This window comes from Hippichthys cyanospilos, chromosome 6 (assembly GCF_059441005.1).
Source record: "Hippichthys cyanospilos isolate Australia breed blue-spotted pipefish chromosome 6, RoL_Hcya_1.0, whole genome shotgun sequence".
Taxonomy (NCBI): domain Eukaryota; kingdom Metazoa; phylum Chordata; class Actinopteri; order Syngnathiformes; family Syngnathidae; genus Hippichthys; species Hippichthys cyanospilos.
In genome coordinates this window covers 8,480,378-8,494,070 of record NC_142374.1, presented here as the reverse complement: position 1 = coordinate 8,494,070, position 13,693 = coordinate 8,480,378, and the positions used below count along the sequence as shown (strand labels likewise).

At 40.6% G+C, this 13,693-nt stretch overlaps 1 protein-coding gene across 7 annotated transcripts; it reads right to left on the bottom strand.

Moving 5' to 3' along the window:
* Nucleotides 1-2,712: 2,712 nt before the first annotated feature.
* nap1l4a (nucleosome assembly protein 1-like 4a) lies at nt 2,713-12,317 on the bottom strand. 7 transcript variants are annotated; one of them, XM_088417508.1, is made up of 14 exons: nt 12,248-12,317; nt 11,398-11,424; nt 11,209-11,278; nt 9,393-9,537; nt 8,878-8,964; nt 7,835-7,969; nt 7,681-7,752; nt 7,458-7,597; nt 6,700-6,845; nt 5,755-5,777; nt 5,540-5,671; nt 5,434-5,463; nt 5,070-5,141; nt 2,713-3,439 (listed from the first exon to the last, which is right to left on the bottom strand). In XM_088417508.1, the coding sequence occupies exons 2-14, from the start codon at nt 11,411-11,413 to the stop codon at nt 3,398-3,400; spliced, it is 1,110 nt and encodes a 369-aa protein (XP_088273634.1). In that variant the 5' UTR covers nt 11,414-11,424; nt 12,248-12,317; the 3' UTR covers nt 2,713-3,397. The 7 variants fall into 7 exon arrangements, with proteins under 7 accessions (XP_088273634.1, XP_088273637.1, XP_088273636.1 ...); XM_088417511.1 differs by lacking the exon at nt 12,248-12,317 and adding an exon at nt 3,771-3,794 and having other exon boundaries at nt 2,713-3,458; nt 11,398-11,555; XM_088417510.1 differs by lacking the exon at nt 12,248-12,317 and adding an exon at nt 3,771-3,794 and having other exon boundaries at nt 11,398-11,555.
* Nucleotides 12,318-13,693: the final 1,376 nt, after the last annotated feature.

The following is a 13,693-nucleotide window of genomic DNA, read 5'->3' as shown; positions in this document are numbered from 1 at the left end:
GGCTCTTTACTTCAATAAAAAGATCATGTATATGAGGGATTTTAGTTTTCTGAAGGATGGAATGTCCATGTAAAGTATATTAAGGCAGTGGTCCCCAACCTTTTGATCACCGCGGCCCGGTCAACGGCTTAGATTTAGACTGCGGACCGGGGTAGGGGGGAAACCACATCACTAACGTATGGACGGGGCTTTTTTTAATCACGCGAGGGGAGGGAAGGGGAGTGGACAGAGCTTGCTGTGCGCTTTACGGTAGATCCGGAAGGAAGAGCATTGCTGAGAACTTTCACTTTTCTGGGATGTGACAGCCAATATTTTCACGGACAGCACCTTTATTCTTTGCGGCAATACTCGCCTGCAAAAAATAAAACTTTCAATGTCGCAATCGAGTGGCCGAGACCGTGCTAAATATTGTGCTGACAATGCTGCGCTATCGTTAGCTTAGCACAGTAACTACGGTTCAACAGCTGTTAAGTGAAGCAAACGCTGCACATACCAGTTGTCCCAAGTTCTCGCTTCTGCCTTTCGACAAGCCAGGTGAGGGCTCTTGCTTGGCTCTGTTTCGTATTGAAAGCTCAGCTGGCCGTGTTGGATCGCTCCCGGTGACCGCAAAGCGGCCGCCATGATTCATTCCTGCCCCCTGCGTGAGCCGTTGAATGTTCCCGAAGTTGACTGGCTGTGGCGACTCGAAACGCGGAAAAAGTAAATAAAAAATTACTTCACGCAAAAGGCAAAATTTCGCTTCTCGTGACCGCGCGCGGCCATTTGCGTCTCTCTCTTCGCTTCCATCGCGTCCCCCGACGTGCCTTAAACTAAATCATCTCCAAAACATTATTTCGGGTGCGGCCCACGCGGCCCGGTACCAGTTGATCCATGGACCGGTACCGGTCCGCGGACCGGGGGTTGGGGACCACTGTATGAAGGCATTGTTTGCACAGAAAAAGGCCAAGCAAAATATTTTATCTTAATTATTTATGACAATATGTTGCAAAAATAGGCATTTTCTTAAACAATGTTTTATAACAGCAGCTTTCCAGTGTCATGGTGTTAGAGACAAGTCCAGTTTTTCACAAAGGGGCACAGCCGACTTCACATTGTTACTTTTAGATTGCCAGTGTCAAAGCATTGGTCCTGAAAACAAAATTACATTTAACTAAACATTTTATTGACTTTGTGAATAAAAGTTTTTTTTTTAACTAATACATTTTACAACCGTACAACAAATATGGTACAATATAAGTGTAAAAATAATATACTTTTTATGTTTGTTATGATCCTACATGCATTAACATCATTGCTACTTGCAAATATGCATGATCAAAAGACATGATTGAGGTGTTTTGCCCTGGTTTCATTTCCCTTTGATCAAGAGGAAAACAGAGTGACAGTCTTAGCCCCCTCCCAGGATGAATAGAATGCAGCCTAAAGCAGAATTAAAACAAAGACATTTTAACTCAAAAAGAAAATATTTGAATTTCCGCATGATTAAAAACTAGGAAAGGTGATCAGACAAAAGTCTAGAATTTATCTAGCTCAGATTGTGATGACAGCTTCTTCATTTTCTCACGCTGTCACCTCAACTTACTTAAAGTATGAACGCGCACAGCTGAGAAGTGATTCCGCACAGGTGACAGGATAAGAACAAAATGTGGGTTGCTAAATAAGACACAAGGCCAGCACTCCACCGCTTTCTCCTCTCCTCCAGAAACCTCAGAGCACTTGGCCATATCTCCCATGATTACAAAGGTCTCTCACAAGAGTGGACACTCGCTTCTCTATCTGTGGGACGGGATTCCTGACATTTCATGATGCTTGGCACCGCGGCAAATTCTTCAAGGGTGAAGTCGGCTTTGCTGCGAGTGAGGAAGACCATGGTCCGTTCCCTTGTCATGTCCTGCTTCTTGACATTTGAGTGATGTGAAATTTCGAGCTGGCTGTCAGCTTTTTCTTCTTTCGTGGCAGTCAGCTTTAAAATGTCGTGAGGGGCTGCGGCGACCACATGGCGTGAGGTGGGCTTATATTGAACAATTCCGTTGCCTGTTGCACTGTGTAGTCAATAGTTCCGTTTTATAAAGGTTTTTCCCACCCGATATAGTCTAATAGGAATCTCACAAGCACATTCACAAATTTCACTCAACGCAACTAAACCGGTGAGCTTATCGCATTTACAGAAAGACAGAACACTTTTTGTTGGTGCACAACTTTAATAGAATATCTTAACTCTGTACAAATCGTCGAGAAATAAGCCAAGTTAACAAGTTAAGGCCATTTGTTTACACAGGACTCCACGTGATATATGCCAACCAGAGCTCAGATGCAAGCGACACGCTAAATACAATCGAGATAAGACGACGATTTGGTTTACTGCTTCTGATGAACTGTCAACAAGGGCATCCAAACCAAACCAAGTCAAGCAACAGGAGAGTACAAAATACATTGGCAACATGTTCTCTACAGTTCAAACTCAAACCCATATACAAGAACAAATGTTATTTCGGCAACTTTGAAGGTTGATCACAATGTATATGTGGGGAAACGATTCGAGAAGAGAACATTCAATTTGGCTTGTTGGAGTAGCAGAAAACATCCAACGACCCGCTTGGCTGTTACATATTCAAAAAATTGGCTTCTGTCTGTCATTGTGCGTTGAGATGCTGACTGCACGGATTGTGAGCTGATACAGAAAGCATTCATAGGATGGCAAAAGTGTTGTCCATTCAAGTTACGTTAAATGCTTTTTTTTTTTTTTTTTTTTTTTTTAAGTGGCATCTGACTGCAGCATTGCATCAAAAACTATACCAAAACTATTTAAGGTTCAAACATTGGAACATGGCAGTTTGTTTTTTTTTTTTTTTACCTCAATAAGCCTCCACAACATGGCTTCCTGAAAATGTATCACTATACTGCTGCATGATACCAGAATAAATAACTCCATGACAAGCAAGAGTATGAAAACAGAACTCAAGTAGTTATAACAAAACAAAAAACAAAGCCCAGCCACAGTCAACTTTGCTTAACAGTTTCCAGGTGAACTAACAGCTCTCACGTCGATGTTAAAAAACCCTGAGAGATCCATGACAACTTAATTTGAGTCTTTCACGTTCCATTGTTCCTTATGACGTGCTGAGATTCCTGGAGATAATGCACTAAAGTCCACCTTACCCAAAGATGGCGATTGGCAGGACACTCCTTATGGAGCGAGAAAGAAGCAAAGAAACAAAGAAAGGTAACGTGGGCAAGAGGGAAAAACCAAAACCAAAAATCATGCATATAATAAAATCGCTGTTTGGTTTGTATGTATTGCGCTCAGATGACCGTTCATACAAGAGAAGGGGGAAAGGAGCAGGACTTGCTGATTGGTTGAAGGATGGCAGGTCGTCTTGTCCACTGGTCGCCATGGTTACTGCTGCTTGCATTCAGGGGGCTGTGCCGGCGCTTGTTTCTGCATGACACAAACACTCCTTTCAGACGAAAAGGGATGAAGGTTTGAGAGATGCAGTTAACAGAAAATGTGGCTACAGTTTAAACCTGGTTTGGTGCGCAGCATGTTTGGGGAAGAGGAGCTACAGCAAACAGACAGAGGGGGGAAAAAAAAAGGGGGGGGGGGGGGTGCTCAGGATGTGACTTGATCACCAAACCCAATCCCTGACTATAAGGAAGAGAAAAGCCAAAGAAGCCAGCGCAAAAAGCTGCAAAGTCCTTAAGGTGGTTAAGAAAAGCAGAAGGCGGTATTGGGAGGGGGAGTGGGATGGCTTTCCTTAGTTCCGCCTTACCTAGAAATGCATGATTGATTAGGCCTGTGGTGGGAGGAGACACAATGTCATGTCCATGTTCAAAACTCTCACTTTACAATCAAGTAGGCCGTCACCTTTGAAATGAGGCGCAAGCTCAGCGTTCAAGTGCCAAAAAGTGCTCGCAAATGAACCCATGGCTTAGTTGACCAGAACGCAATCTATGAGGCTGTCAGCTAACTCAAGTGTGCACAAAAACAATCATAAATGTCTACGGCGCTGATTTCAAGAAGTGTGCTGCTCAATTTCTCTTAATTGGTCCAGAAATGATCTGTATAATGCAATGACTCCGTTGCCATCTGACACACATTTCAATGAATGTCCTTTTCCTCTTGGCATGCAGATTTAAATGCTATATCTGTGTGCTTGGGAGTTGACAGCAAAATGAGTAAACCCGATCGACCAATGAACTATGCAGATATCGTTACATTTTTCAAAAACGAATACAAATGGCGATTTGGGGAGCAATGGGGAAAAACGCATTTGGACAAAACATTTTTAGGGAGTCGAGAGGCACTGTTAAGAAACCTATGGCCCTACCATACAATTACCTTAGTATGTAAGTGCTTCATTAAAAAAAGAGAACGGGGGGGGGGGGAAATGCGCGGCAGGCCCAAAATTTGGGATTAGAATGTTAAATTATTTGGATGATGAGGTAGCCATTCACAGAGGGTATGACAAGAATTCAACTATAGCATGTCTTGCTTTCTTATTCAGGTTAATTTTGAGCATGTCCTTTTTTTTTGGGGGGGGGGGGATTTAGCATTAGCGTGCATGCAGGTCACAACTCCCAACTTGTGTTCTGTTCTCTTTAGCATTCAAGTTATTTACCAAACAGAAACTTAACTACACCAGAATTTCTCCACCACTTATTTTAATAGTGAAGCACATTTTGAAAACATTTTAGGCAAAAGCTATGAAAAGCAGCGCGGGAACTTAAAAGGGTCAATTGGATACTTTTTTCAGGACTTACGAGCAGTCAAGTGGATATTCATTTTCAGAAAAAAAGAATATAGTGGCATCGAGCGGGGGGGACTTAATCCTAACTTTGCAGAAATGTCTTGAAGCAGGCCTCTTTCAAATTTGCACATTTGGAAAATGAAATGAAAAGCTTTGTTTCAATTTTATTTTAGCAGAGGTAAACAGGGGGCTCTATATTGACATTAAAACAAGATTTGATCATAAAATATAAGGTTTAATACAGACCCCAGAGGTAAACAGGGGGCTCTATATTGACATTAAAACAAGATTTGATCATAAAATATAAGGTTTAATACAGACCCTCGGGTCAAAGTCTCCATCGTCGTCGTCGTCGTCATCATCGTCGTCGTCATCACCCTCATCATCTTGCTCCTGATATAGAGAACGTTAAAGTACTCAAATCAGTACATTTGCAAAGTTTAAGGAAATACTTTTGTGAACTTGATTCTGTGTCATAGAACGAGAATGAATCACAGGGCCATTTCTAATAACCAAGTGTAGCTGTGGGAATATTAGAGACAGGTCAAATAAATGCTTTATACCTAACATTTATAAAATGTCTCAATTAAGGATTTTTTGTTCAATCTTAGTAAAAGCTAACATTTTAAACTGGACCTCAGAACGCGTTGTGAATGTGAACGGTGAGTTAAGAAAAATGACAAACCTCGTCACCTTCTTCTAGTTCCTCATCAAACTGTGCAAAAAGAACAAAAAAAACAAATGACACATCACCTCATTAATTCCACCAAACATTGCTTTCTAAAACTTACACTGCTGTCATGACTTACACTGTCGTCATCTTCCATTGCCTCCCCAGTAAAATACAACACTGCTCGGGGAATTATTCTCTCACGGAAGAAATGACCAATTTCAAAGTCAAAAGCTAGCTCGGAGTCTTCATCCTAGGTGGGTTGGAGGGGAACAAACAGCGGGCGTTATATACTGCAATTACAGTTATGGTCTCATGTCTGAAATTAGAACTCACCATTTCACCGCCATCTGGTGAAGCTGCGGAGAAAAAGAAAAATGTATTTTGAATTTTTTTTTCCAATTACCAGCAAAAATGTCAGTGTATTTGTAATTGAAATGCAAGAGTGGATAGATGAAACTCTGGTGACCTTTTTTTTTTTTTGCAGATTCTATTAAGTACATACACTGCACTGCTTTTTTTTTTTTTTTTAAACTTTAGCAGATTCCATAAAGTACATACACTGCACTGCTTCTCCAAACAATATAGCTGCGCACTTCCTCTATAAAAAACACTCAGAACTCAACAGCTCATCATTTAAGGCTGAAATGCTTAACATGGACATCCTTTGTAAGAGTTTTAAGATTATGTTCACACGCTCTTTTTTGCCAGTTAATGTGGAGGTAAATGGGGGGGGGGGGGTGACCATTAAATCGGGAGAAATCAAGAAAACCCAAAAAAGGATAAGTAAAATTGCAAAACTTGAATACTATTCATTTGCTTTCTCTATAAGATGCGAGGAACTGTTTTCACCTTAGAGTCATTTAGTGAGTTGGAATGTGATATTCACAACATTTAGCTGCTGTATTGATAAAACTATGCATTTTTTTAAAATCCATCTTAAAGCCATTAATGTATTCAGATTCTCTAATAAAATGCACAATCCCTAACAATGAGATCCTATACTATGATTAAAACTACGTATCACTTTGACTGGGAAAAGCATCACAGTTGACAAGTGAACAGAATTTCAAAGGTCAACGTTACACATCACCCCAGACATAACACTGTTCAAATATAAACAAAATGTGGCGACCTCTGCTGTTGAGTTTTACTTAAAGCAATGACTTGCATGTGGGCAAGTGTGGACATTGTAAAATGTCAGCTACACCCTTGTTTGGCATTAAAGTTTCAGAAAGACTGCACAACATTGAGTCAGATTAGTGAATGAGCCGCACTCACCTTTGACAGGGTTGAAGAAGTTGAAAAAGGAGGCGTTGGGAACCTGTTTGGTGACTGTGCGGACAGTGCCACGACCCTTGTGTTTCTGCTTTTTCTTGATCGTTTTCACAGTCACATCCTTTCCCTTATGCCAGTCTATCACACAGCTATGGGAAAAATGAAGACCAAAGTCATATTGGTGTCAATAATTATTGTAGACAAAACATTGCGCAACATCTAGCATACTAGAATTGTGTATTACCAAATTTGTAAAACACACAGTATGTGCCATAAAGGTAAATTTAAGTTGGACCACAATTGTACAATAACACAATTACACAAGCTAATCCAAAGCCTTATTGGGAAGTATGCCTCAACCAAGTTTTTATTGGCAGATTTTTTTTTTTTTTTTTAAATTCTGCAATGTCGTAATGTTTATCTTGGGGATAATTTAAAACAAAATAAAATCATCCCTTGAAACAAGATTTTTTTTTTTTTAAACACATGCAAGTACCTTTAATGCACAAAAGCTTGAGGTTCAAAGTAAAACAACCAGCGATCTACCCAATCGGAACCCATATACTTAATTATCCTGTAGAAGCATTCACAGTGAAATGCATGTAACTAGTGACTGAATAACAGCATTGTTTATACAATACAGTCTACATTTTTCACTGTTCTCATTAATCAACTGAAGACCGCTAACAAGTCATGTTAATACTTGAAAAGATGAATACAGCCCCTGCTGTTTAAAAGGACTACAATGTACAGAGTCTCACCCAGCACAGTCGACGATCTCTGGGCCTTCGAACGAGAAAGGCTCTGAAGTGTCAGGCTCAGACTTCATCTTGTAGACTTTAGTGAGGACATCATTGGTAAAGTACCCATTGGGCTCAAAGTGGAACTCCAGTGTGAAGCTCTGAAAGGCCAAACGAACCTGAGAATATTTGCTAGCATCTTTAGGGGAGTTTTTTTTTGGCCACTAACACGGGCAATACTGACCATGGGCTGTCCTGGTTCTGAAAACTTTACTTGAATATCTTTAAGGTGCTTGAGGATAGGCTCATCGTGTTCCTGACGGAAGGCAATATACACAAACGATAAGGATTAGTGATGCAAGATACTGACTGGCAAGCAAGTAAAGAGTTATATGTACTTGGATCATATCCGAGAGCATGTCTGCATTTCTGAAAATGGTGAGCCAGAAGTCTGGGATGCCTTTTGGGTCTTCCACAGATGCGCTTTCTTCCTTCTTAGCAGAGTCGATAGCTATTTTTTTCTTTATCTGTTCCTGGAGCAAGAGGAAAGAATGGTCACAATCAAAGATTTAAGTGTAGTGGTCTTTCATTCATCAGAATAATGCTACATAAGTAGTCGCCATGAGTGGATTGTCACATCAGTGCATGAGCTACATTTCCCCTTACTGTCTTGTTGTTGAAATATTTTGTCAATATTTGTATTGTTAACACACAGGAATGCTGTTGTAAACGTTTTTCTATATTCCTTATTTCAAAGGTGAGTAACTTTTAAATTAGCCAATGTTAGTGCCATTCCACTGCAGTTAGACATACAGATGAACATCTGCAAATAAGGGAGCATTGAGTCTCTAGAAGTCTAAAGCCGCATTCAGATGGAGCGTGTGGTTTACGCTCTACGCAAGGCTTTTTTTTGCGAGTTCAAGATGAAGTTCACTTTTCACGCAACAGTCACGCTAGGGGAAGGGAGTGAGCTTGCTGTGCATTTCACAGTGAATCCGGAAAGAAGAGCATTGCTGAGAACTTTACTTTTCCGGGATGTGGCAGACCCAATATTTTCTCCGACAGCACCTTTATTCTTTTTTACACTGCGTGTCCCTCGCTTTGCGGCAATACTTTTCTCGCTCCCGAAGCTGATTGGCTGACGCGACACGCGACAGAAGTTCAATTTTTCGCCTGACGTGTCATCGCGCCCGTCGCGCGAACTCCATTAACTACAATACAAAACCGCCTGCTCTTTGCGTTCCATCTGAACGCGGCATGCCACAAAACACTTGTAGATGTCAGTAAGCCAGCACAAAAAAGTAGTTTCAACGGTATTTAGAATTTTATGTGTGTATAGACCAATTTTAAAACACCAGGAAGGAAACACTTCATTTGTGTGTGTGTGGGTGGGGGGGGTAATTTAGGTCTCAAGAGTTGATGGACTCAAAGCTCTACTTACAGAAAGCTCCTCCTCTTCATCTTTGTCACTGTGCCACTCACATTCAGCATCTGTGGGTTCCACTGCGCCCGTAATAAAATCCCGTCGCTGTGACACACATACACACAATCAGGACTGATAATGACTATTATTGAGTACTCAAGTCAGTCAGAAAACCTGCAGACAGGCACAGCTCACAATAAGACCAAAATATGCATTGAAATCTGAAGTCCTTTAGAGAGGCAAAGTGCTACAAAGACAGGTGTATGCAAATTTTCACTGCCAATCATTAGAGCCAATGAAAATTGCTTGGTTCTTGTCACTAGCTTTGGAAATAACCTTGACTGACAAACAGTCGGCTACTCGTTGTACTAGCTGACACTGTAGCACAATAGATGTGGTCTAACTGATTTCAGGTTGGACCAGAGAGGCATCAAGTGCACGACCATGGGTAGAATGACTGAAAATTGTGCTTGCATGCATGCACAATGTGCATCTTGTGAAAAGGCATTCCATCACAAATGCCAGAAGAGCACCTTGTCATAAAATGGCCGATAGAGGGCAGCATACTTCCTCTCCAGTTCGTGGACCTCCTCGTAAAACTTGGCTTCGATGTTGCCACACTGCACCTGCAGTCTTTTCAGGGCATGTACTCGCCTTTTCACTGCTTTGGGAAGCATGCTAGGGCAGAAGGTACAGAAAAAATTGACTTTTCAGGAGGCACTGATGAATTTTAACAAGATCTTCAATATGCATAGTCCACAACAAAACATTTCAGTGTAAAACTGGGTGCAATGAATGATAAGGCCCTGCCACTGTTACTGTGTGGTAAGTGCTTGATTTCCACAGATGTGGTATGTTCAAGTGTGGCGTTCAGTTTGATGTGAAATACAATGCTATAATAGCCTTACCATCATTTATAGAGCAAAAAGGGGCAATTCTGGTCTTAGGCAAGATATTATCTGGCACATGCTAAGATGTTTGTTAGGAGACTCCACTTGTGCTCAATGACAAAGATAAACTTGTTTAGACCATGTTGTATTCCTATCTATGACTATATTTAGAGATACAGTACAAGCAAACTATTCTGTGGGGCATTTCTCTGAATTGGTTTGGCTCATTTCAAAATGAAACTCAACAACCCCAAACCTCCTTGCAATTGTTCAGATTATTTCATTTCTCACTGCGATTTTATCATAGGGGAAAAGTGAGTCTATGGCATTTTTCTGTGAATCTTTGAAAATTATTACGTACAAGTAGCCTACGATTAGCACAGTGATCAGAGATTTAGCATATTTTCAAAATAAAGTTTGCTGATCTTAACTTAGTTTTCAGTTTTTGGTTGCGCATCTCAATAGATATACATTCCCAAATATCTCTATCATTTTTCACAATGCAACACTAATGGTTATACACTTGCTATATTTGGGCTCTCCTAAAAATGTGGTTTGGAGATAAGAGTATTCAGACAATGCGTGCAATTGACACAAATCATTCAATTGTCAAATGATGATCAAGGCCATAATAGGTGTCAAATTGCAGTCCTGAAGGGCTGGTATCCTGCATGTTTTCAATGCTTCTTTCTCAAACACACCTGAATCAAATGATTAGGTTCATTTTTTGACTACTGCAGAGCTGCTAGACATTTAAATCAAGTGTGTTGGAGAAAGAAATCTGGAAAACAGACATGTCAGCCCCTCGAAGACTGGAGTTTCACACCTATGACATAAAACATTCAACGTTTATAGGACTTCCTTAGAACTTGGTAAATTCATGACAGCAATTCACAGGTAAAATCAGAACTTAGAACAAATGAGGATGTGTGCGATGGACAAAAATCTATGGCCGAGCAGTGTGTCGATGGCCAGGAAGATGGGGATAATGGCCAGTGGACTGAAAAGAGACACTGACAGATAATAGCTAAGAAAGTGTAGTTGTAGAACTTTTCTGTAGGCTAGATATATTTTTTCTTTTTTGGTTTGTTGAATCCAGTAATGAGGCATATGTGCGAACAGCTTTGGGAGCATATTTTTAGCTCTGACCTGTAAGAAAGACAGGCCAAATGATGCTGTAGTTAGTTTGGTTTCAAGGAATGAGCATATGCAGTCGACAATCTGACAGAATTGTGCTGAGATTTTCATGATTATGCTGTTCTTGATTCCTGGTTTCAATAGTGGGGGACACACCTGTAACCGATATGGACTGAACAATTGATTCTAGATAGGACTACCAAAGAGTACATTTTAACCATCTTGCGATATTTTTTTCCTCATTGATAAATCAAATCATGACCTCACCACCAGGTTTGTGTAATTTGAAGTATATAGTGTAACCTACAATGCAACAACCAACCTTTCCATCATATGTAAATTTGATTTGTCCATCTGCCCGGGAGGATTCTGCAATCCCGGCTCTCCTTTACCTGCCAAAATTTCAAGTTAAATCATTGATCAACTGTATATCAAGACAATCATTGACTTAAAGATGTTGAAAAAAGTTTATTTTTAAAACGTTTACGAGACAAACTCAAGTTGTATTTACCTTTACTGATCTCCATGCTGCTCCTTCCTGTGATTTATAAAAACAAAAAATTAGAAAAAAAACAGGTCAATTAAACACTTGTAGCGAGAGCGACTGCCTTCTACACTAGTATCGCATCAGAAATCGGGAGTGCGAAACATTCCCTTACGCCGCTGACACCAAAATGTGCCACAAAGACATCAACGTTATTACAAAGAAGCTCGCGTGTTTCCAAAGAGCCCAGGTGTGACGGGTACAGGGTGGCGAACAAGCGCTGGCCGATGACGTTGTGACACGCTTTTGGCAGCTGGGCTAGCCGACGACCAAACAAAGTTAGCGTCTACTCGCGAGTGAAAGCGCACAGTGACAGTCACACAGAGGTATTCAACACAGAAAAACTGCACGTTTTTTCAACGGAGATAAGTTTGGCTTCCTGGCAAACGCTACTGCACAACAAGAATTGGGCGGCGTCGCACGTTTGACAGAAGCTCGCTGACGAGCAACAAAGTACGGGGCAACGTGCTGTGACTAGCTTTTTAGCTGCCAGCCCAGAAGGAAAAAAAATAACTCCAGTGTATATTTGCCAAATGTTGCATGGGATGATTGCATTCGAATGCATGACAGCATAAAGTCACGATCCTTGTGTTAACAAGGCAAACAGTCCATTTAACATACAGCTGCTAGCTTCTGGCTAGCAACATGGTATGCTAGTAGTTGCTTGCTATCGTTAGCACTGCAGTCGTTAAAAGTGGGGACAAAGTCATTTTAATATAGTTCACCTGACGTTTGTTTTTCAACAGTGTGCTAACTCATAGTGCTGCGTCGACTGCTCGTTAATATTACTTAGCACCTATCAAAAAGATCTTTTCACCTGTGTTTGGCGATCGAGTCGCAGTCCTAGGGCTCACGCGTCTTCGATTCTTCTTCTATGGTGTGACACGACTAATATATCTTAATGGTATATCAGCAACGTACTATTGCCCCCTGTTGACTGCTGGGTCAATATTTGGTGCGCATGGAGTATTAAGTGGTAAATGAACTTTCACTTACAGCGCTTGTCTACAATCAGGTACTCAAAGAGATTCCCAACTGATGACGCAACATCAGGAACAACCGGGGGTTCAATGCATTGAAAATTGATGTACAAAAACAACAGTATGCTCAGTTCCAGGGCGGCTCGGTGGAACACTGTTTAGCATTTTCACCTCACAGTTCGGTTCTTCCTCTCACGCTTAAAGGGTAATTGGACAGTAAATTTTCCTTAGGTGTGATTGACTCGACACTAATTTCAACTGATGTCGTCATAGAGAGTTTTTCAGGTCGCAGTTTACCTAAAAAAAAAATCACCCAAGCAATAGTTGTAACCATTTTCTAAACCAGTTTTGGCCGTGGTTTGAACTGATTTTAGTGCTTCTATTCAACAATACATGAGACCTTATAATAATTTAAATTTTGAGTCGCACATTCCGCATTTAAAGTTTTATAACTGACAGAGCGCTTCACAGTCCTTAGTAAGATTCTAGTCAATGCAAGATAAAGTGGTGATTGTTATGCAGATATGCCTTTGTCAATATAATAAATGAGTAGCTTATATTCCTCCATATTCACTAATGAAGGCATCTTTTCATGCTGAATGTATTGTCAAAGCCATTTCTGAACACAATTTCAATTTAACAGTCTGCCAATTATAATAAAAGTGTTGGTGAATTAGAGAACGTGAGCCGATGTGAGGGAAGATCTATTTAATGGTAATGGATCTGTTCAGTGGTAATACAAAATTGTTGTCAGATATCATTTGTGTGTGTGTGCGTGTGTGCGTGCACGTGCACAAAACAAAACAAAGGCATTAGGGGTATGTACATGACAAATAGAATTTCAAGAAAGAAATGTGATATATGCCCATGGCCATAACTTTTAGTCATTCTCTATCAACATGCACAGACCATGTTTTTCTTTGCCCTTTGTTGAAAATTATATTTCAAATTAGCGCATGTGCAGTCTCTTAAAACATCACTCATTTACTCATTGTTAGTATGTTCAGTGACACTTAGGACACAAAAACAACAAAATCCAAATCAGGCTGTGGTCATGATCTCTTAAATGATCCATCATATTGTCATTGTTTTTTTTATTGTGTTGTTGAGGAAATATGCTCTTTACGAAAATAGCATGTTCCGTAAAAGTCATAAAGTCACTAAAATCAGGCCTCTTTCTGTTTGCTATCAACTGCTGCAACATGCGCAAACTTGAGAGGAAGTGACAGTACTGGGGTCCCTCAGGGTATGATTGTGGTGAACAGGCTTTGTGCCTGTCACAG

Coding starts and splice junctions, on each gene's coding strand:
- nap1l4a (XM_088417508.1), bottom strand. Junction 9,538..11,208: donor AATTTACATATGATGGAAAG/GTTGGTTGTTGC, acceptor CTTCTGCCCTAG/CATGCTTCCCAAAGCAGTGA. Junction 3,440..5,069: donor ATGGAGACTTTGACCCGAGG/GTCTGTATTAAA, acceptor TGTGTCATGCAG/AAACAAGCGCCGGCACAGCC.